This window comes from Peromyscus leucopus, chromosome 19, assembly GCF_004664715.2.
Source record: "Peromyscus leucopus breed LL Stock chromosome 19, UCI_PerLeu_2.1, whole genome shotgun sequence".
Lineage (NCBI taxonomy): Eukaryota > Metazoa > Chordata > Mammalia > Rodentia > Cricetidae > Peromyscus > Peromyscus leucopus.
In genome coordinates, this window is record NC_051079.1 from 1,157,821 (window position 1) to 1,179,091 (window position 21,271).

The window sequence follows — 21,271 nt, forward strand, 5'->3', positions numbered from 1 at the left end:
TTTAATGAGAACAATCACATTATTAGTGAGTCTTTCTCCACTAATAAAATGTTAGTAAATTGATTTGAAATAACTGATGTTCCTATTTGGAACTGGGAAAATGGCTCTGGTTAAAGCACTTTTTAGCAAATATGAGGACCAAATTCAGATTACCAGAAGCCTTAAATGCCAGCAGGATACAGCAGCCCTCCTTCCTATAATTCTCACCTCAAATGGCAGAGACAGGAGAGTGAGTCCCCTGAGCAATCTGGGTGGTGAGACCAGCTGTATAGACACACTCTGGATTTGACTGAGATCCCATTTCATTGACTAAAGTAGAAGTGACTTAGGATGATTTTCATCAACCATGAGCCTCCATATGCCCACACATGCAAATATGCATGCATACACACACACACACACACACACACACACACACACACACACACACACACATAAAAATGGAACAAAGAAAGGGCTGGAGAGATAACTCAGCTGCTCTTCCAGAGAATCTGAGTACAGTTCCTATCACCCACATCCTGTAGCTCACAACTGACTCCAGCTCACTGGATTCTCCCTCTCCCCTCCTCTGGCCTCACAGGCACCTGCACACACACACAGTATTCACTTACAAAGACATACACACATAAATAAAAATAGATCTTCTAAAAAAAATGGAAGAGCTGGGTGTGGTGGCACATACCTTTAATCCCAGCACTCGAGGCAGAAACAAGTAAATCTCTGTGAGTTCAAAGCTAGCCTGGTCTACAGAGTAAGTTCCAGACTAGCCAGCACTATATAGTGAGACCCTGTTTTTGTTTTGTAAGTTTGTTTGCATTCCTCTATCCTACTAATAGAAATCTTTCTGAATTTTTTGTCAGTACTGAGGATTAAACCTATAGCCTCGTCCAGGCTAGCATGCGCTTTGCCACTGAGTTGTATCCAGCCCTAAACCTGGCCAGCCACCCTAACTTTAGTTTGTCATTTAATCATTTAGGTTAAGTCACTCAAGTTAAGTTACTTAAATATTCAAACCTACTTTTCTCTTTTTTTTCTTCCTGAGGGATTCTCTGTGTAGCCCTGGCTGTCTGAAACTCACTCTATAGACCAGGCTGGCCTCAAACTCAGAGACCTGGCCACCTCTGCCTCGAGAGTGCTGGGATTAAAGATATGTGCCACCAATCCCCGGCAAGCATCACTTTTCTTATCTGAAATATATGCATAACAATTTACAGTGCACACTGTGACAGATTTCTGACAGTTTCCTTACCTGCAACAGAGGCAACATTCATTAAACAGAAACTACAAGGGGAGTTAAGCCATTCTACCTCCCTCCTTGATGTTTAAAAAGGTATAAAAAAATCTCTAAGTGACCCACAGGGTTGGTGAATGCCTCTGATCCCAGAACTTGGGAGGCAGAGGCAGGCAATCTCTGTGAGTTCCGAGGCCAGCTTGGTCTATAGAGCTAATTCCAAGAGAGCCATGGCTACACAGAGAAACCCTGTCTCGAAAAAAACCAAAAATAAATAAATAAATCTAAGTGAATGCTACAATATAAATTGTGCTGGATTAAAAGCCTGCACCACCCAGCCACATTATGAACTCCTTAAAGCAGGAAACATATCCCCTTCTATATAGTAACCCAGAAGAGCAGGTACTGAAGAATGCTCTGAAATGAAATGGTGACTATCACTTTTCTTCATCACATGATAATGTGAGCACACTGCTCATATAAAAAAAAATTTACAATCTAAAAGTCCTTTATTAAAGAAAAAGACAAACTGACAATAAATTCTTTTGTAGCTATTAATAATATTCATATATCAAATGATTGCACAAAACCAAATTCAAAAAGTTTTACATATATACAAAATACTATTTATATAAAATTTAAAATATATACAAAGCAAAGTATTCTTTGTACATGTGTATATAAAATCATAAAAATAAAATCAGAAATTGTCAGGAAGCTCAGAAGCACTTTTAACTTAAGAGGGGCCTTGAACAAACCTTTCCTCCTGTCTTGGTTTCTAAGAAGCTGAGATTTCAGGGCTGTGCCCCCAGATCCAATTTGCTTTACTTTAAATAATCTGAAGTAATTTTTAAAAAATTCTCATTTTATCAAATATGAATAGTAGATGAGAGAAACGTTCACTGCTATTAAATTCTGAATATTTAAGAATTTCAAAACATACAAACAAATTTAACACAGCATCAGGTTTCTAGACTGTTCCTTGCACTGAAGAACTCAAGTACTTTTCACTAAGCAGGGTGTTAGAAAGGGCCAATGTCTAAACATTAGTGTTCGAGTGCAGCTTAGTCCAGAGAAATGGATTTGGTTTCTTGCCCTTCTCATTAACCACCTCTTAAAGTCTGAAGCACATCTGTGCAGCGGAGTTAGAAGATACACTCAACCGTCACACTTGGACACAACACCAAATACAAAGCCTCATTTTCCCGCATTGATCTGGAACTAGACCCAGCACATTACATGTTAGGCAAGAACCCCACCATTAAACTACGTTTCCAGCCCTATCACTTGCTCATAATACTCTTCACTGCTTACTTCTAATTGCTGCCATTATCTATTTATTAAACATTTTGAATGATCATCTTTTAATTGATGCTTTCATTTTCATTCATACAAAAAAATTCAATCTAAAAACACCAACTAGCATCTGTTCTTTTTAAGTTCACTTTGGTTTTCAATCCTGGAACAATGGGCACCGATTTTCATAGCATTTGCATAAATTCAATCTTATTCAAGTCTAGTCATAGCCCAAATGTCTCTAAAATGAAACTTAAGTATTCTGAAAACTTCACAGTGACTTATGTCTATTAACAATGACCTCTTGGCTCATCTGATTTTCTCATGTTCAGGGTATCAGGGTATGGTGTATGAGGAACTTTGTGTTGAGAATTAGAATACTTACATACTAGTCCTAAAATCTATCACCATATGTGACCCTCATTTCACATACTAGTCCTAAAATCTATCACCATATGTGACCCTCATTTCACATTCTGCTGTTTTCCCATAGAAGTAAATAATTAATATAAATACACTTGTATTATAGAGAGTACTCAAGTTCTACAGGTAATTACCTTAGAAATTACCTTAGAAAGAAAAGGCCTCATCCACTTTCATAAAGGTTGAAAATAATTTCTCCAGGCAAGCATTAGCTATTCCAGATATAGAGCTCTGGTTTTCAATTATTTTTTCATTCATTTTTGATTTGGTAAATAGAGTTTAGTGGTGGTAAGGATTGCCAAATCTATGTAAGACTCATCTGGGGTTGGGGATTTAGCTCTGTGGTAGAGCACTTGCCTAGCAAGCTTAAGGCCCTGGGTTCAGTCCTCAGCTCCAGAGGAAGGAAAAAAAAAAAAAAAAGACTCATCTTAGTTTGATTCTCAACACCACGAAAAAGGAAAACCACTATAATACTTCTCTTAAAATGTTGATTTATACTTTTAGAAACTTCCTTTGCCAGCTGTTCAAAATTGCCATAAGATCAACACAAAGGTATTATTTTAAAGATATTTACCTTTTACAATTCTTCAGCTAAAACAGAGGTTGTTTTATCACAATTGAATAAACTTTAAGGTTTCTTTTGTGGGGTAGGGGGACAAGGACTCACACATGCTAGGCAAGCCCTCTACTACTGAACTATATAACTCCAACCCAAAAATGTTAATATCTCAGAAATGGGCACAAGTTCTAAGTTCTAGATTTAAATCACTAAGAGATGTGCTTTCCGTTGTTAAAATTAAACTTTCTTAAAAAGGAACTACTTTTGTGTGATAAGTTTAAAAGCTAGAATTCCAGTTATGCTTTCCATAAAATAAAAATGGTAAAAAAAACATGGAAACGCCGGGCAGTGGTGGCGCACGCCTTTAATCCCAGCACTCGGGAGGCAGAGCCAGGTGGATCTCTGTGAGTTCGAGGCCAGCCTGGGCTACCAAGTGAGCTCCAGGAAAGGCGCAAAGCTAGTTGCTCAGTTTCATCACTCTAAGACAGTTAACAACTTTATCAATATCTTGATATAAAATGCTTCATAAAGTTATAAGAAGAAAGAACGTGGCACCTCTATCGCACATAATAAAGATGATTACCTTATCTGGTGCTGACTCACAAGAATGTTTCATCTGATTATCCGATGGTGAGTCAGGAGAGGGTTTAATATGATTATCCAAATGACAATTTCCAGGAGCCCCTTTCGTGGCTTTATTAATTTCAATTGCAATATTATTAATTTTAACTTCTTCAGACTTAATTCCTTTCATTTTATCATGTTGGCAAGTTACATTACTATGTGGTTTCATCTCTAAAAATGTACTTTGAGACACTGGATGAGGCATTTCTAAAACTGGTGGTGAAAAACCAGTTCGTAATAAGCCCAATTTAGGAGATACTTGAGAGTCCAATTTATGTTGCTGCACAGAGTTAAATTTTGAGAGTTTAATTTTAGTCCAGTTGGAGTTCCTCTTAGTGGAGCTGTTTATTCCATTTAGTATGCATTTCACAGGCTTTGTCTTCCTACTGGGGAAGAAACGGTTACACTGCACATCCTGGTTTGTTTCTTTCTGATGGAGCATTTGTGGTTCAGCATCAGTCCCTTCCGGTTTGACATCTGCAGGCTTCTCCTCCTTTACACTTGCCATGTGTGACCATTCCCTTTTCACCTCTACAGTATCTGATTCAATTTCACCAGCAATTTCTTCACAAAGTTGGAGAATGCTACCTCGCTTGCTCTTTCCAGCTTGCTCCAATTCAGGATCAATACTTTGTTCAGGCACTAATGGCTGTGGAATTTGGGGGGATTTTGTGCTAGTATTTACTTGAGTATGAGCTGATTTCCTTGGTTCATTCTTTTTAGAGACCACTGAAGTAGCTGTTTTTAATTTTCTAACCTCAGAAGTTACAGGCACAGGTTTTGATTCTTCTTTTCTAACAGTCTTCTGGAAACACTTTTCAGATCCTGGAATGCACTGAGAACTACAAGTATAGGCTGTCTCGTGTTGTACTTTGAGCTTCTTTCCTTTGGGAGAATGTATTACTTCATTCGTAACTGAATTTCTGTCCTCCTTACAATCAGACTTTATTTCAAGCACTTTTCTTTTCACATGCTTTTGATTTACTGTAACTTTATTAGATTTACTTTGAGTACTGTTACACTGTTCTCTTCTTGTTGGCTGCAAATTCTGTGTCACTGCCTGAATCTGACTCTGAATCTCTCTACTGCGCAAAGACCTGGTTGAACACTCACTTAACTGTTGTAGTCTTTGTGATCTCCGGTTAAATTGCTCATTTCCTTTGAAGGTTCCAAGCACTAATTTTTCCTGACATAATCTCTTCTTTTTTGTAGATTCTTGTGATTGTCCTTCACAGTTACCATATTATTATTAATGGATTTAGTTGCATTTTTATCAGCTGCTGATGCTGACCTTGTATTCATTCGTTTTCCCAATTCAGGCTGATTTATTTTACTCTCGTTGGAGGATCTAACCAGTGCCTTTACAGCTTCCTTGGAACCTGGTTTCTTTGCTAAACTGTTTTGAGAACTTTGAATTTCTAGTTCTAAATTCTCATCTTCAATTTCTTTAGTAACTTTGGAGGAATTTTGTTTTGATTTCTCCTGAATGGACATTATTCCTGAGTAATGTCTTCCTTTCTGAGGAGTTTTTGAGGACTGTGTCCAGGTAGATTCAGATGCTAAGTACTTAGTATTATTACTGAGTAGATCTTAAAAACCAACTTTAACTTATACTGATGTACATTTCCAACAGAAATATCAGGTTGTTTCAAGTAAGGTTGCTCTCTGAAATTCCTAAGACATGAAAAAAGCTGGCGTAAATGCTGCAAGATATTTGCTTTATGATTTTGCTGAGTAGGGAAATGGAAATCTGAAGAAAATTTAATTCTAATTTAATATTTCCAGAAGTTTTTATTTTTTTAATGAAAATAAACTTCATTCAGATCCAATTTGTTTTAATTACTTTAGTTTCAGGCCTAACCCTATTACTAGGAGTTATTTATCACTGACCTGTCTGCTTTGACAAAATTTCTGACAACTTTTTTCTTCTGAAGGCTACAGCTACTGGACGCTGATGCACTTGTAACATGTCTTATGGCTAACAGGTTTCTTTCCTTGGTTTCCAAGTGTGTTGGTTTGTGGCTATTTAATTTCCTTCGCTTCGTAAAGTACTCTATTAATATAAATTTCCTTTTATGCTGCCATTTCTGAAAAATTAAACAAAAAAAGACATTAAGTTTTATTTAATCCAAGAAGCAGGTCAATGATAATACTATGCAGAGAAATACCTCAATTTAAATAAAATTTAACTCCTTTTATACTACATTCTTTAGAATAACACAATGAAATCTCTCCAAATATATTTTTCCATTTTTTACACTTATTTTAAATGTATAAATATTTTGCCTGAATATATGTACCACATGCATACTTGGTGCCCATAGGTCAGAAAGGGACATTGGATCCCCTAGGACAGGAGGTACCAATGATCTGGATGGTTGTGAGTCAACATGTGGGTGCTGGGCAGAGAACTCAGGTCCTCTGCAAGTGCAACGACTACTCTAAACCACTGAGCCACTTCTCCAACCCCTCCCAAATAGATTCTTCAATAGCAATCTATCCTATTGAAAATACAGAATAAACTTAAAAATTAACCTATCTCTTGAGATTCACTTACAGTTCTTTTCCCACAAGATAGAACTGATGTTTCAGCCACCATAACTCAAGATAATCTGCTAACACCATTCCTTATAATCTCTTCTTAACATATTATACAGCGCCTAAAACACAAACAAACAAAAACCTACTTAAAATGTTTAAAAAGATAAAGATGTAATCATCAACTAACCTCTCATCAAATATCCTATAACTCTACCCTATTATTCTATAATTAGTCTATTATTTATCAAAGCTCATTTTACACATAGCATTCAATTTCATTATTTCTATTTTGAAGAACACTATGGTACATGCATCCATTTAAACAGTATACATCCATTATATACTTTGGAAAAAAGTTTTAAAATGTAAAAAACAATTCACAAAGTAAACATTAAATATATTAAACTAACAAAGCAAAATTTCATGAGGAAAAACTACATATATATAGGTAGAAAAAAATGAGACATATAAGTAAAGCTGATTTAATTAAAAACATTTAGTAGGTAAAGAAGAAAATCTATGAACTAAATGAACAATACTGAAATAGTAAATAGAAGTAAAAAAGACATTAAGAGCTGGTAATGTAGCTCACTTGGTAGAGTGATTGCCTAGAATGCACAAAACCCCATTGGACTTTGATCCATAGCCCCTCAAAGTCAGGTGTAGCGGTACAAGTCTGTAATTCCAGCACTTGGAAATAAAGGCAGGTTGATTAGGATTAAGGCCATCCTCAAGCTACAGGAAACCCTGCCTCAAATAATAAACAAACAAACAAACAGAATAGGATATTAAAAAAAACTAAAAGACTAAAGACAATGGGGAAATGGCCCAATGGTTAAGAACAATTATTGCTTTTGCAAAGGACCCAGGTTCAGTTTCCAGTTTCCACATAAGGCAGCTCACGACTATCTTTAAATCCAGTTCAAGAGCATTCAATGTTCTCTGGCCTCTGTGCACCTGCAAGAATATGTGCACATAAGCTCACAAAGGCACATGTACATAAATAAAAAAATGAATAAATAATTTTTTAAAAAATAAATAAATAAATCCCTAAAGAACCACCAATAGGAAGCCAGGCATGGTGGAGCACGCCTTTAATCCCAGCACTCGCAGGAGGCAGAGGCAAGTGAATCTCTGTGAGTCAAGGCCAGCCTGGTCTACATAGTGAGCTCTAAGACAGTCAGAGCTACACTGTGAGACCCTTGTCTCTAAATAAGTAAAAAATAAGGGGAAGAACAATACAGAAAGTCACTGTGTGTCAACCTCTGGTATCCACACATATATGCCCATGCACACATACAAACATGTATACACACATACTCTACACATACACAGACAAAATAAAAACCATAAATACTGAATTTCAAAAAAATTTATTTCCAGGACTTTACAAATATTCCTATATGAATGCATAGATACATATAATCACAAAGTTGATTTCAATACCATTTCAACAAACTACCCCAACAAATAAGTATCACTGTAATACTGCTTCTATCATTGATGACAATTATACAATAGAATATCATTCAACTGTGTTAAAGTAGTTCCAAAATTCAACTTAATTCTCAGCAAGTCCCACAAGCTTTTCAAATACAAAGTGACACCCTGATTTTAAATTTTATTTCAAATTTATTTTATTTTAGATGTGTCTTAGTCACTGTTCTATTGCTGTAAAGAACAAGGCAACTCTTTTTTTTTTTTTTTTTTTTTTTTTGTTAAGGCAACTCTTATAAAAGAAAGCATTTAACTGAGGGCATGCTTACAGTTTCAAAGGCTTAGTCCATTATCCTCATGGTGGCAATGTGCAAGCAGGTAATGGGGAGTAGCTAAGAGCTACATCATGATCCACAGGCAGAGAGGAGGAGACTATAGCCTTGGCATGGGCTCTTGACACCTCAAAGCCTACCACCAGAGACACACTTCCTCTAACACAGAAATATCCTTATCATTATTATCCTGTTATCCTATCAAAGAGTTTCTCTCCCTGATGACTAACCATTATGAGCCTATGAGGGCCATTTTTATTCAAACTACCACACCACACAATTTTGGTCGCCTAGGAACTCATAGAAATCTGCCTCAGGAGTACACCACCATGTCAGCCCAAAAAAATAATTTTGTTTTTAAAGTGGATCTTGGCAGTGCATGAATGTAATCCCATCAATTACAAATAGAAATGAGAGGCTCAAAAGTCCAAGGTCATGCTAGGCTATATAGCAAGCTTGTGAACAGTCACCTTGACTACATGAGATTCTGTCTCAAAAGAAAAAAAAAAAATATATATATATATATATATATACACATACATGTGAATCATGTATAAAAGCCAAAGAACTACTTTAAAAAGAGAAAACCAGGCCTCATAGTGGAGCACACTATTAATCACAGCACTCAGGAGCACAGACAGGTGGACCCCTGAGCTCGAGCCCAGCCTGGTCTACAGAGCAAGATCCCGCACAGCCAGGGCAACATAGAGAAACCCTGTCTCAAAAAACAAAAGAGCTGAAGAGACAGTTCAGCAGTAAGGAGCATTTGGCTCTGGCAAAGGATCTGGATTCAATTCCCAGAACCCATCAGGCAGCTTAAAACCACCTATGACTCCAGTTTCAGGGGATCCTATGCCCTCTTCTGGCCTCCATGGGCACAAGATACATATACACATAAAAATAAGTAAATATTTTAAAAAGTAAAAAAGCAAAGTTGTACCCGTCTATTGTGTGTGAGGTCCTAAATTCAATCTCCAATAGTGCCCTCTCCCTACCAAAAAAGGGGCTGATGAAACATTGACAATAACCCATTTCCAAGCTTACTATAAATCAACATAACACTGACAAGGACAGAGAGAAAAACATAGAATGGAGAAGCAGATCCACAAACATTTCATTCCCACTCCTCCAACAGGGTCTCAGTATACAGCCCAAGCTTACCTTGAACTATCATTAATCCTGCCTCAACTTCCTTTTTTTTTTTTTTTAAACATAATTTCTTATTGATTCTTTGGAAATTTCACATCATGCACCCCAATCCCACTCATTTCCCAGTCCCTCCATATCCACCCCTCATCCCCATAACATTCCCCCACAAGAGAAAATTTAAAAAATATTAATTAAAGGGGCTGGAGAAATGGCTCAGCAGTTAAGAGCACTGACTGCTCTTCCAGAGAACTGGGGTTCAATTCCTAGTACCCACATGGCAGCTGACAACTATCTGTAACTCCAAGATCCACCACCCTCACACAGACGTACATACAGGTAAGAACACCAATAAAAATGTTTTTTCATAAATTAAAAACAAAGCCAAACAAAAAGACCACTTCACTCCTCCCTTTTTCCTGCCTGTCCAACACCTCTTCATGCACCTTAGTGACATTAGGAGCAAGTATGTCATACATATCCACTCAGCTTTCCTTGCAAATGTTCATTGCAATGAGTTATTGGTCTGGTTCAAGGCCTCTGGCTTCTAGCACACCATCAATACTGGACTCTCACCAAAACTGCTCTCCGACACCCTGCTACTGCCCCTAGTCGTGGAGATCTTGCAGCTATAGTTCACAGGACCAGTCCCCACAGATTCCCGTAGGTCATAGATGGGTAGAGACTGGAGTGGGCTAACTCAAAGTCTTGGATGTGAGTCTGGATAGTAGTAGATGATTATGTCAGTCCAAGGCCTCTGAGACTACTGTCCTTGGGCAAGAGGCAGAGCCAGCTCTTCTAGGCCCATGCCACAGGGGGACAGTGAGGACAGGTTTAAGCTAGACTCAGCCCTCAGATTTCAACACGCATTATTTCTATAGCCACTGTGGTAACATGGGCCACAGAGATCAAAAGATACAGGACCAGAGACTCAGTCCACAGCTGCAGATCAGGCTCAGACATTACCACTGCCCCGCGACAGCATGGCCCTCAGACACCAACATGGTCTCAGGTGGCCGACCAGACTCTGAGTATCCACAGGGCCCTCAATCGTAACAAGAGCCACAGACATCAACTCACACCCTGGCTGGTGTAGGGCCTCACAGGCTTCAACTTTCTAAGAGCTGGGATTACAGGCCTATGCACTACGTGAGGATCAAATCAGATTTCAACACAACAAACCAATGGAAACTGGTCTTTAACAAATGGAAAAGCACCAGTACTGGACCGATAGGAAGCAGCAGTAGAAACAGGAAAATAAGAAAAGCAAGAACAGCTGGGCGGTGGTGGCGCACGCCTTTAATCCCAGCACTAGGGAGGCAGAGGCAGGCGGATCTCTGTGAGTTCGAGACCAGCCTGGTCTCCAAAGTGAGTTCCAAGAAAGGTGCAAAGCTACACAGAGAAACCCTGTCTCGAAAAACCAAAAAAACAAAAAAACAAAGAAAAAGCAAGAACATCTTCATCAATACCATTTTCATCATCCCTTACCTCAGACAATCCACAAAAGTAATTTCAGGTTGATCAAAGACCTAAAGTTACCAAACTTCTTTGGAAAAAAAAAAAAAGGAAAGAGAAAATCTTGGCTCTAATCAAAGTTTAGGCAGGAAGATCTTTAATAATCCACCTAAGTCCACACACAATAAAGACTGGTTCAAAAACCTTCAAAACAGCTTCATGTACCATAACCAAAATCTGAAAACCCAAAGTACCTGAGAGACAACTCGTAAGTCATGTGGGGATAGACAAGAACGACATATCACTACAGTAGAAACTACCCAGTAAACAAAAGAACATACTAGTATAAAGAACAAGGGTGACTCTCATAACCATGCTGAGCAGCAGAAGCTATACACAAACACACACTGTAAGAGTCTACTTTTCATGAAATTATAAAAAAGTCAAGTTTCACAGTGACAGAAAGCAGATCAGATGTAGCCAAGGGTTAAATGTCAGGGAGGAAATGATGTAATCTAAGGGGTGATGAAAATGTTCTTATTTTGAATGTGATGTTGATTTCCACAAGTGTCCATCAAAATACACCAAATTCAGTCTTTAAGAAATCAAATTTAAAAAACTAAAATTTATCATATAATCATACTCTGATACAGGTGTTCAACAAATAAGCTAAAACCGATAGGTTCCAACAGCCAAAAACCATAATTAAACCAAAAAGGCAAGATAAAGAACAGGGTGAACTTCATGCAGTTATGTGGAGGAACCAACACACACACCCGTGTTTATGCACACAGTGACTGGAGGACTGGAGGAGGAGACAGTGATGATTTCTGGAAATACTGTGGGACCAGTGTTAGGAGCAGGAGAAAAGCATACTTTTCATTACATAGCTACTGAAATGTTGTACTACATTCACACAAGATGAGTCAGCAGAAATAGGCATCTGATACCAAGCCTAAGGCCTGACCTCACTTTGATCTCCAGAACCCATATGGTAGAACTAGAGAACTGATTTCTCTGACCTCCATGCACATAATCTGGCAGGCACATACATACATCTGTGTACACAATAAATAAATAATAAATGAATGAATGAGTGGAAAGCTGTAGGAGCTAAGAGACAGCAGTTAAGAGCACTGGCTGCCCTTCCAGAGGATCAGCCTAGGTTCCCAGCACCTTCAGGGCAGCTCACAGCCTTCTATAACTCCAGCTGCAGGATCTGATACCCTCTTGTGACCTCCAAATGCAGACATACACATAGGCAAAACACCCATCGATAAAACACAAAATAGAAATTTTAAGCTGGGTGTGGTATGCACACCTTTAATCTCAGCACTCAGATCAAAGCCAGCTTAGCCTACAAGGTCCAAGTCAGCCATGAATACGATCTTCCAGAGGATACAGGTTCGAATCCTAGCACCTATGTGGCTCACAACTACTCATAACTTCAGTTCCAGGGGATCCAACAAGAAACACATGGTGTACATACATGCATATATGCAAAACATTCATACATACAAAGTTAAAACAAATAAAAGTATAAAATTAAACTTCCCTGAAAATATAAAGCATATCTAGCCTTTTAATCATCTCAAAATACACAAAATTAATAGAAGCCACTTACCTTAATGAAATCGAAATCCTGTATTACCTTTTTAAGTTTCTCAATGTTAATCTAATTACAACTGTATACTTGGGAACCTGGAAGAAAAAAAAAAGAATTCTATAGCTACAGCAAAAACAAGCTGTTGAAAAAATACATAATTCAAAAACTAGAAAAGTATTGTTATTAAACCTGCCAAGCTGGGCAGTGGTGGCACACACCTTTATTCTCAGCACTCTACTCGGGAGGCAGAGGCAGGCGGATCTCTGTGAGTTTGAGGCCAGCATGGTCTACATAGAGAGTTCCAGTAAAGCCAGGGTTACACAAAGAAACCTTGTCTCAAAAAAACAAAAAAAGTATAACAAAAAATTAATAATCCCAGCACTTCAGAGGCAGAGGCAGGCAGATCTGAGTTCGAGGGCAGCCAGGGCTACACAGAAGAAACCTGTCTCCAAAAAAAATAATAATTAATTAATTAATTAATCAATCAATCAACTAATTTTTAAAGCAGAGTATGACCCAGATATCCCACTTTTCCATATTTACCCAAAAGACACCCAGATAATACGTATTACAGAGATACTTGCATATCAATGTTTACTCCAGTCCTATTCTCAATAGCTAAGTCATGGGATAACACAGAAACAGACAAAGAAAATGTAATTTTATAAACACAATGGAATTTTTTTCAGCCATAAAGAAAACTGAAATTGTATCATTTGTAGGAAAATAGATGAAACTGGAAATTATTATATTAAGCATGAATTCAGTCAGTCTCAGAAAAACAAGTATCACAAGTTTGCTCTCATTTGTGGATCTTAGACTTTATAAATACACAAAAATCATGATTGTACTTGATGACATGAACAAGGAAAACTGTATGGGGAACAAAGGAGACTGTTTGAATCTTAGATGGTCATATAACAAAAAACTCAGATATCAGGGTGAAAGCTGAAAGACCAGGGAAGCAGAACAGCCAGCCACTAGTTCTTACCTCTACAAAACCCTCAGTCTAAACTGTCTCCTCACACTTTATATACCTTTCTCTGCCCTGCCATATTACTTCCTGGGATTAAAGGGATGTGTGTTTCCCAAGCAAATGCATGAGATCTCAAGTGCTGGGATTAAAGTTGTGTGACACCACTGCCTGACCTCTATGTCTAATCTAGTGGCTGGCTCTGTCTGGATCCTCAGGCAAATTTATTAGGGTACACAATATAATCACCACAGGCGACTAATGGGAGATTAGTAGTAGTAGTAGGGAGAGACGCTCAAAGAAAATTTAAACTTGCCTGAAAATGGCTTTATGTAACCCCAAAACAATAATAAAATCCAGGCATAGGGCACATGGCCAGCACTTGGGAGACGAAGGCAGGAAGATGAGTAGTTCCAGGATATTCTTAGCTATCTAGAGATTTCCAAACCAATTGGAATTTATGAGACCATATCTCCCATAATCATTACATACATATAATTTTTTAAAAATGTTTTTGAATGGTGGATTAGCTCAATGTTGTGGCCCAAGCATATAGTCCCAGTTACTTAGGAGGATGACTCATAAGGGATCCCCGAGCCCAGGAGTTTGGACCACTCTAAGCAATACAATAAGACACTATCCCTTTAAAAGTTTACTTCTACTACCTCAATTTCTTAAAAAAAAAAAAAAATTTTTTTTTTCATTTTATTTTTTTCAAGACAGGGCTTCTCTGTATCCCTGGCTGTCCTGGAACTCACTCTGTAGACCAGATTGGCCTACTCAGAGATCTGCCAACCTCTGCCTCCCAAGCATGCACCGCCACCACTATTTCTAAAAATTTTAATTCAGCAAATGACTTGGCAGTCTGGACCTACCTTGGAAAAAGAAGTGGTACATAGTGGCACCCCCCTTTAATCCTAGCATGGGAGGCAAGGACAGCCAGGTCTCTCTGTGAGTTCCAGGCCAGCACAGTTACACGACGAGAATTGTGAGGGCTAACATGCTTTAGGTTTAAATTATTGCACATAAGAGATCTATAAAACTAATGACTCTAACCTGTGAGCCCCACTTGCCCAAGGACAGATAACTTCCTGGAATGCTTCAGGCTCTTGTTCATGTACGACAACAAGCCAAGTATTTTCACTTCTATAAACAAGCTGTGGCTGCCCATACACGGGATGTGCTTGATCATGTATGTAGGTGGAGTAAGCAGGCAAGAAGTTCATCAGGATATATGCCTACCTGTGACTGGACATAGGTGGGGATGCATATGCTTGGGGGTCTTGCCTTTATAACCCCTGAATAATATAATTTGCTAATGTACTCTGGGAATCCTAGGTATGACCTGGCCAGTATCTATCATCCTGGCCAGTATTTTTAAAAGCTTACTTCAAATTTGGCTCAAAAATTGTAGTAGTGGTCTTATTCTTGCCCAGTAGGATTAGTATTTTTAAGAACCTGTCTTTAAATAAATAAAGGATAGAGACATGTCTCAGCAGTTAAGAAGGCTGGTTTTTTTCCAAAGGACTAGGGTTCCATTCTCAGCAAACATTTTACATTCTACGAAGCTATGTTGAGTAATTTCTTCACAACCTGTCAACATGTTTTATTATTGCTGTTTTATAATATTTATTTACCTTTTGCAGTCTAAAGTGTTATCTCATAGTTTGGTCTGTGGTTACCTAATTGATAGTAATATTAATCACCATGTGTTTAATGGACATTTGTACATCTTTTTATGGAAAAACATCTTTTCAGAGCTTTTGTCTATTAAAAAATTGATTACATTTTTCTTTTTCTTTCTTTCTTTCTTTTTTTTTTTTTTTTTTTTTTTTTTTGGCAGGGTTTCTCTGTGTAACAGTCTTGGCTATCCTGGAACTCTGTAGACCAGGCTGGCCTTGAACTCACAGAGAGCCACCTAGAGTGCTAGTAGTATGCCACCCACCGACAAGAAAAATTTTATTACATTTGTGTATGTACATGCCCACACACATTTGCACATGTGGCAATTAGAGGCCAGCTCACGGAAGTTGGCTCTCTCCTTCCACCACGTAGTTCCCTAGGCTCAAACACAATTGTCAGGCTTAGTAGCAAGAACCTTTACTCACTGAGCAATCTCACCAGTTCTTTTTGTTTTTTGAGCCTGGATCTTGCTATGTAACATTGACTGAATCTTGTTGTGTAAACTCAGCTGGCTTTGAACTCAATACTCTAGGTTATGAGGCTGAAGAGATGCTCGGAGATTAAGATCACTTGTTGCTCTACCAGAGTATTCAGCTGGAACCTCCAGCTCACCCCTGCTTGACATGGAAAGCCCCATTCCTCTCTCTCCAAACCCCACCCTCTCAGAAAATCTCCAACAAAGAAAAGGCACCCAAAAGCCAAGTTTCCCATTCTTGGCGACTATGGTGACTATGGTGACTCCTCCCCTTAAGTTACCAGCGGGCCAAGTCCTTGCCTAAACTGTACCATACATGGGCACAAACCCAGCTTATGGAGGACACGTCATCACCCCTTGCCTACAGGGTATTTAAGCTCCCTGCTTTAGTTCAGGCATATGACTTCTCCTGCCTCTTCTCCCACCTGGATCTCTGGGGGCTGGAGAACTCACCCAGGAGTTGCTTTGCTCAAAATAAACCTGTTCTTTTTACTTTTTCAATTCAGCGTGATCCGGCTTACTGCTACTGAGGTACAGAAAACCTATTAAAGGCCAGGCGGTGATGGCGCACACCTTTAATCTCAGCACTGGGGAGGCAGGGCCAGGTGGATCGCTGCGAGTTCGAGGCTAGCCTAGTCTACAAAGCAAGTTCCAGGATAGCCAGGGTTGTTACACAGAGAAGGCCTGTCTCAAAAAAAAAAAAAAGAAAGAAAGAAAGAAAGAAAGAAAAAGAAAACAAAACAAAACCTATTAAAGAGGACTGAGGTTGAAATCTCAGCTCTCACCTGGTAGCTCACAACTGGCATGGACAGCACTGCTGCTTGTCCAAGTCTAGCATTCTGACATTGCAGATCACAATTCTCCAATTCTCCAGCACCCTTTTACTTTCTTTTTTTTTTTTTGGTTTTTCGAGACAGGGTTTCTCTGCGTAGCTTTGCGCCTTTCCTGGAGCTCACTTGGTAGCCCAGGCTGGCCTCGAACTCACAGAGATCCACCTGCCTCTGCTTCCCGAGTGCTGGGATTAAAGGCGTGTGCCACCACCGCCCGGCTACTTTCATTTTTAATGATTAAAATTAATCATTAAAGTGTTATGGGAGTTTTCCTTATGCCTTTGCTTTGGGAATTTTTGTGTGAACTTCAGTAGAGGATGAGGAGTATATATAACAACAGCCTCTTTAAACAAAATAATTCTTTGGAAAAAAAAATCCCCACCACTGTAGGACCATATAGCATGATAAAGCTGCTAGAAAATTTAGTTTACATAAGCTTGATAAATAAGGTATATTGAATAAATAAGACATATATGGTAATCAAGATTTATAAATTTCTAAGGTCTAGTCAGGTTCACAGTAATATTTGTCTAGCTTCATCTTTACTCATTTTAAGCTTTAGCTATTTAGATAAACTAAGCCATATAAAAAACTTCAATATTCTATAATAGTTTCTGATCCTGAGAGTCCTTCTCCCAAGGTCAAGCATTTAAACAAAGGCTCACATTTCCTCAGGGGCTTGAAGTTCTATTCCTGCTTGCTTCAAAGGGAGTCATTCTCCTTATCTCTGGCAAGTAGAACTTGTGGCCTCTCACTTACGTGACTGTGGTGCCTAGTGACTTGTCAAGGCCGGTCAACCCCAGCTCATAGGCCCGTTTCTAATCCTTTGTGCAATTACAGTGTATAAAAGGTGTAGCCTTTTTCAATCAAGCAGCAGCCACCCCAGATCGCCTGACTCAGATCGTGTCAGTTTCCTCCTTCCCCTCGCCGACTCCACACCTCCTCTTTGGAACCTGAACCCCACTGGAGCTGGACTCCAGCACACAACCATCTGTAACTCTAGTTCCAGGGGATGTGATACCCTCTTTTAGCCTCTGAGGGCACCAGACATGTGGTACAAAAACATACATGGGAGCAAAACATGTATACAGTTAAAATAAAATTTAAGTAACTTGTAAAAATTAAATATTCCAGGCTAGCCTCAAATTTACCAAATCTGCCTGCCTTAACTTCTCAGTGCTAGAGTCTTTTATAGGATGGCCTTGTACTCTTCTTCCTCCTGCCTCACTCAGCCTTTTGAATGCTACAATTACAGATGTGTGCCACCACACCTGTTTCCTCAGGGGTGGTTTGAGAAAGAATCTACAGAACTTGATTTAAAATGTAAAAGATCACCTGTTGCTATTCTGAGAACTTAGAAACAGAGAAGGGACCACAGCCTTTAGACAGGTCTACCAATAAGGAAACTGCCGCCGCCGCAAAGAGCACTGATCTTATGTGGTGCCCAAACACACACACAGGCGAAAACACCCACAGAAAGTTTTAAACAGAAATGAACAAACCAACCAACCTGGTTCTTCAACCCATTCCTTTTTCTCCAAGCTTCTTTGGTTATAGGCTAACAGGTATTCCCCCAAAGACATATCTGTGTTCTAATCCCTAGAACCTGTGAGTGTGATTTTTTTTTTTAAAAAAGGTCTTTGGGTTGGGGATTTAGCTCAGTGGTAGAGCGCTTGCCTAGCAAGCACAAGGCCCTGGGTTCGATCCTCAGCTCCAAAAAAAAAAAAAAGGTCTTTATAGCCCACAATCAACCACTTTTAAAAAACAAAAGGTCTAGTCTGAGAGACTAGCTCCCAGAACTGCTCCAGGGTTGTGAATAGACATCTCAGTAGCTGGAGGGTGCCAGGCCTACAGTCACCACCAGGGTAGTAAAAAACAAACAAACAAAAAAAAAAATCATTGAATGCAGCCAGGGCTAGACTTTTTCTGAGGGGAAAATAAGGAAAAACACGCTTTCTGATAGTAACTTTCTCTTTTACTTCATCTTAAAAAAAATCTTTCTCTGAAAATGTGTCTCCACACTGCTATGGATATCACTCTATATAAATAAAACACTGATGGCCAGTGACCAGGCAGGAAGTATAGGCGGGACAAAGAGAGAGGAGAATTGGGGAAACAGGAAGAAGGAGGGAGAGACACTGCAGCCACCACCAGGACAAGCAGCATGTAAAGACGCCGGTAAGCCACCAGCCACGTGACAGGGTATAGATTTATAAAAATGGGTTAATTTAAGATAAAAGAACAGTTAGCAAGAAGCCTACCACGGCCATACAGTTTATAAGTACTATAAGCATCTGAGTGATTATTTTATAAGTGGATTGTGGGACTGTGGGGCTTGGGGAACCTGGAGAGAAGCCCTCCAGCAACACCACACAGCTACATCTCTTTCATACATACATCTCAGAATCTCTTTCTGAAAAATCTCTCTTGCTCTCTTCTCCGAGTTACTCATTCTCTCTCCTCAGCTCCCTTTGCATACTCACAGCTAGCTCTTTACACAGCTCCTCTACACAGCAGCAGCTCCTTCACACAACGTGGGCTCTCATAACACATAAGTCACACTGACCAGTGAGTTACACTTGGGAGTGAACACAGCTCTTTCCCAAACAGAGAATGACATTGAAATTCAGGACTTAACAATAACAGTTTGGCTGAACCTTGAGTGGTTGGGAAACGTGCAGAAAGAGAATTACCGCAGAGGGTTATGTCTACCAAAGTTACTTCAGTTCTGACCTTGATTTAGCAATAAACACCTGGAACTTATGTGTGTGTGTTCTCTACGGGGGCAGCTAGTCTGTTTTGAATAATATGTTCTGAAATCTAAAATTAGCTGTCTTTGTGACTGAGAATATTGTTAGTTTCCTGCGTCGGTTATGAAAAATAGTCTAGTATTATTTCTATTCATCAGAATTATACAACTTAAACACAAATCATCTTTCTGACCATCCACAACTATGTGTGCCCAAAGATGGAATATTTTCTCAAGATAAACACACAGCAGTGGGAAAAATACCCATAGCTGTTATTAGGGAAGAAGTGAAGTGGCACATGAGAAAAATTACAGACATTTACAGTCAGTGACTCCATGGCCTTGCCAGGTGGGGCTCCCCATCAGGTGGGTCTGGTGGGTCAACCATCAAACACTAGTTGTCACCTGCTGTGTACTCCCATGGTCTCCTGCAATTTTTTTTAAATGTCTTTATAGCCCACAACCATCCACTTTTAAAAAACAAAAGGTCTTAAGCAGTCCATAAAGTGAGACTCAGTGTCTCCACACCGGCCTATCCTAGAGTGAGCTGTAGAGGCCAGTGACAGGGTTCAAGCAGGCAAAGGTGCTGCTGCCAAGTCTGGTCACCATATTTCAATCCCCAGAACCTAAACAGTGGAAGAAGAGCAGTGAGTCCCATAAGTTGTCCTCTTTCACATATATTACAAGCACGCACATACACACAAATAAGCAAAGCAAATAAAAGTGGGTTTCTGACCCCAGAGCAGCCACCAGATAGTCAATACTAATGCAGGGTTCATTAACTTCACCAGCATTAATATTCTGGAGCAGACACTGGCCCTGGAGTGAAGATCTGGCTGTGTGAACAGAGGATGTCCAGTATCAGTCTCCGTGGCCTACACCCATTAGATGTCAACAGCACCCCTTTCCCAGTATTGATAAAATACATCCAGAGATTGCCAAGTGTTCCAAAAGGCAAATTCACCTAGTTGAGACAGACAAGATTAGCAATTATAGAACAGTTACTAACTGAGAAATTGAAAAAGGTGAGCTAATTCCCAGAGAGGTACTATGGTTCTCCTCAATCATGTGAGTCCTGAACTACATTCAGGTTCACAGGGCCTGGTGTGTTTTCTAATAAATCCTAATGTGAAGTGGTTTCTGCTTGTTTCTCTTACAAGCTCTCGCTCTGCATAACTTACCAATGAACTCCCATAATTTAAAGTAATCAAAGTTTCTCTCATGTTCAAAATGCCTAGCAAGAGCTGGCAAGATGGCTCATCAGGTAAAGATATTTGCCACAAAAGTCTGGCTACCTGAAACCACGTAAAAGTAGAAGAAACTGACTCCATATCTACATACTCATCATGCATACACACTTCCAGTAACAATAAAATGGGGGCCTCATGACTGCTAGGCAAACACTACTACTGAGCCGCATTGACATAACTCTCTGATATGTCAGTTTAAAAAATTATCAATTCATGATACCATGCCCTTTCTCCACGCATTCACTAGATCAAGAATTTAGTACCTCATAAAAAATGAGTTAATCACAATGACAAAAGTAGCATTAATATAAGCAAAAATACACAAAACAGTTCCAAAATACTCAAGAAAATAAATAAAAAAAGCAAGTCAGACTTTTGAGATGGGGTTGCTATGTAACCCAGACTGGACTCTGCCTCTCAAGTGTTAAGATGCACCACACCTGGTTTCCGAGATAAAATTCTGACAGCCTTTAAAAATAGTAGGTACATAACTGTTAAATATAATTGTGGGGTTGTTGGTTTGTTTGTTTGTTTGTTTGTTTTTTGAGACAGGGTTTCTCTGTGTAGTTTTGGTGAATGTCCTGGATCTTGCTCTGTAGACCAGGCTGGCCTCAAACTCAGAGATCTGCCTGGCTTTCCCAAGTGCTGGGATTAAAGGCAT

At 39.2% G+C, this 21,271-nt stretch overlaps 1 protein-coding gene and 1 non-coding gene across 2 annotated transcripts in view; one reads left to right on the forward strand and one right to left on the reverse strand.

Moving 5' to 3' along the window:
• The window catches only part of Esco1 (establishment of sister chromatid cohesion N-acetyltransferase 1), a 61,997-nt gene that overhangs the window by 35,864 nt on the left and 4,862 nt on the right, over positions 1-21,271 (reverse strand). Inside the window, 4 exon segments of the mRNA XM_028876699.2 lie at positions 4,093-5,363; positions 5,366-6,220; positions 6,691-6,793; positions 12,669-12,745. Coding sequence (XP_028732532.1) covers positions 4,093-5,363; positions 5,366-5,627 — 1,533 coding nt within the window. The 5' untranslated portion in view covers positions 5,628-6,220; positions 6,691-6,793; positions 12,669-12,745.
• Positions 18,257-18,329, forward strand: Trnaa-agc. The gene has a single exon. It is a non-coding gene; the product is annotated as a tRNA-Ala (tRNA).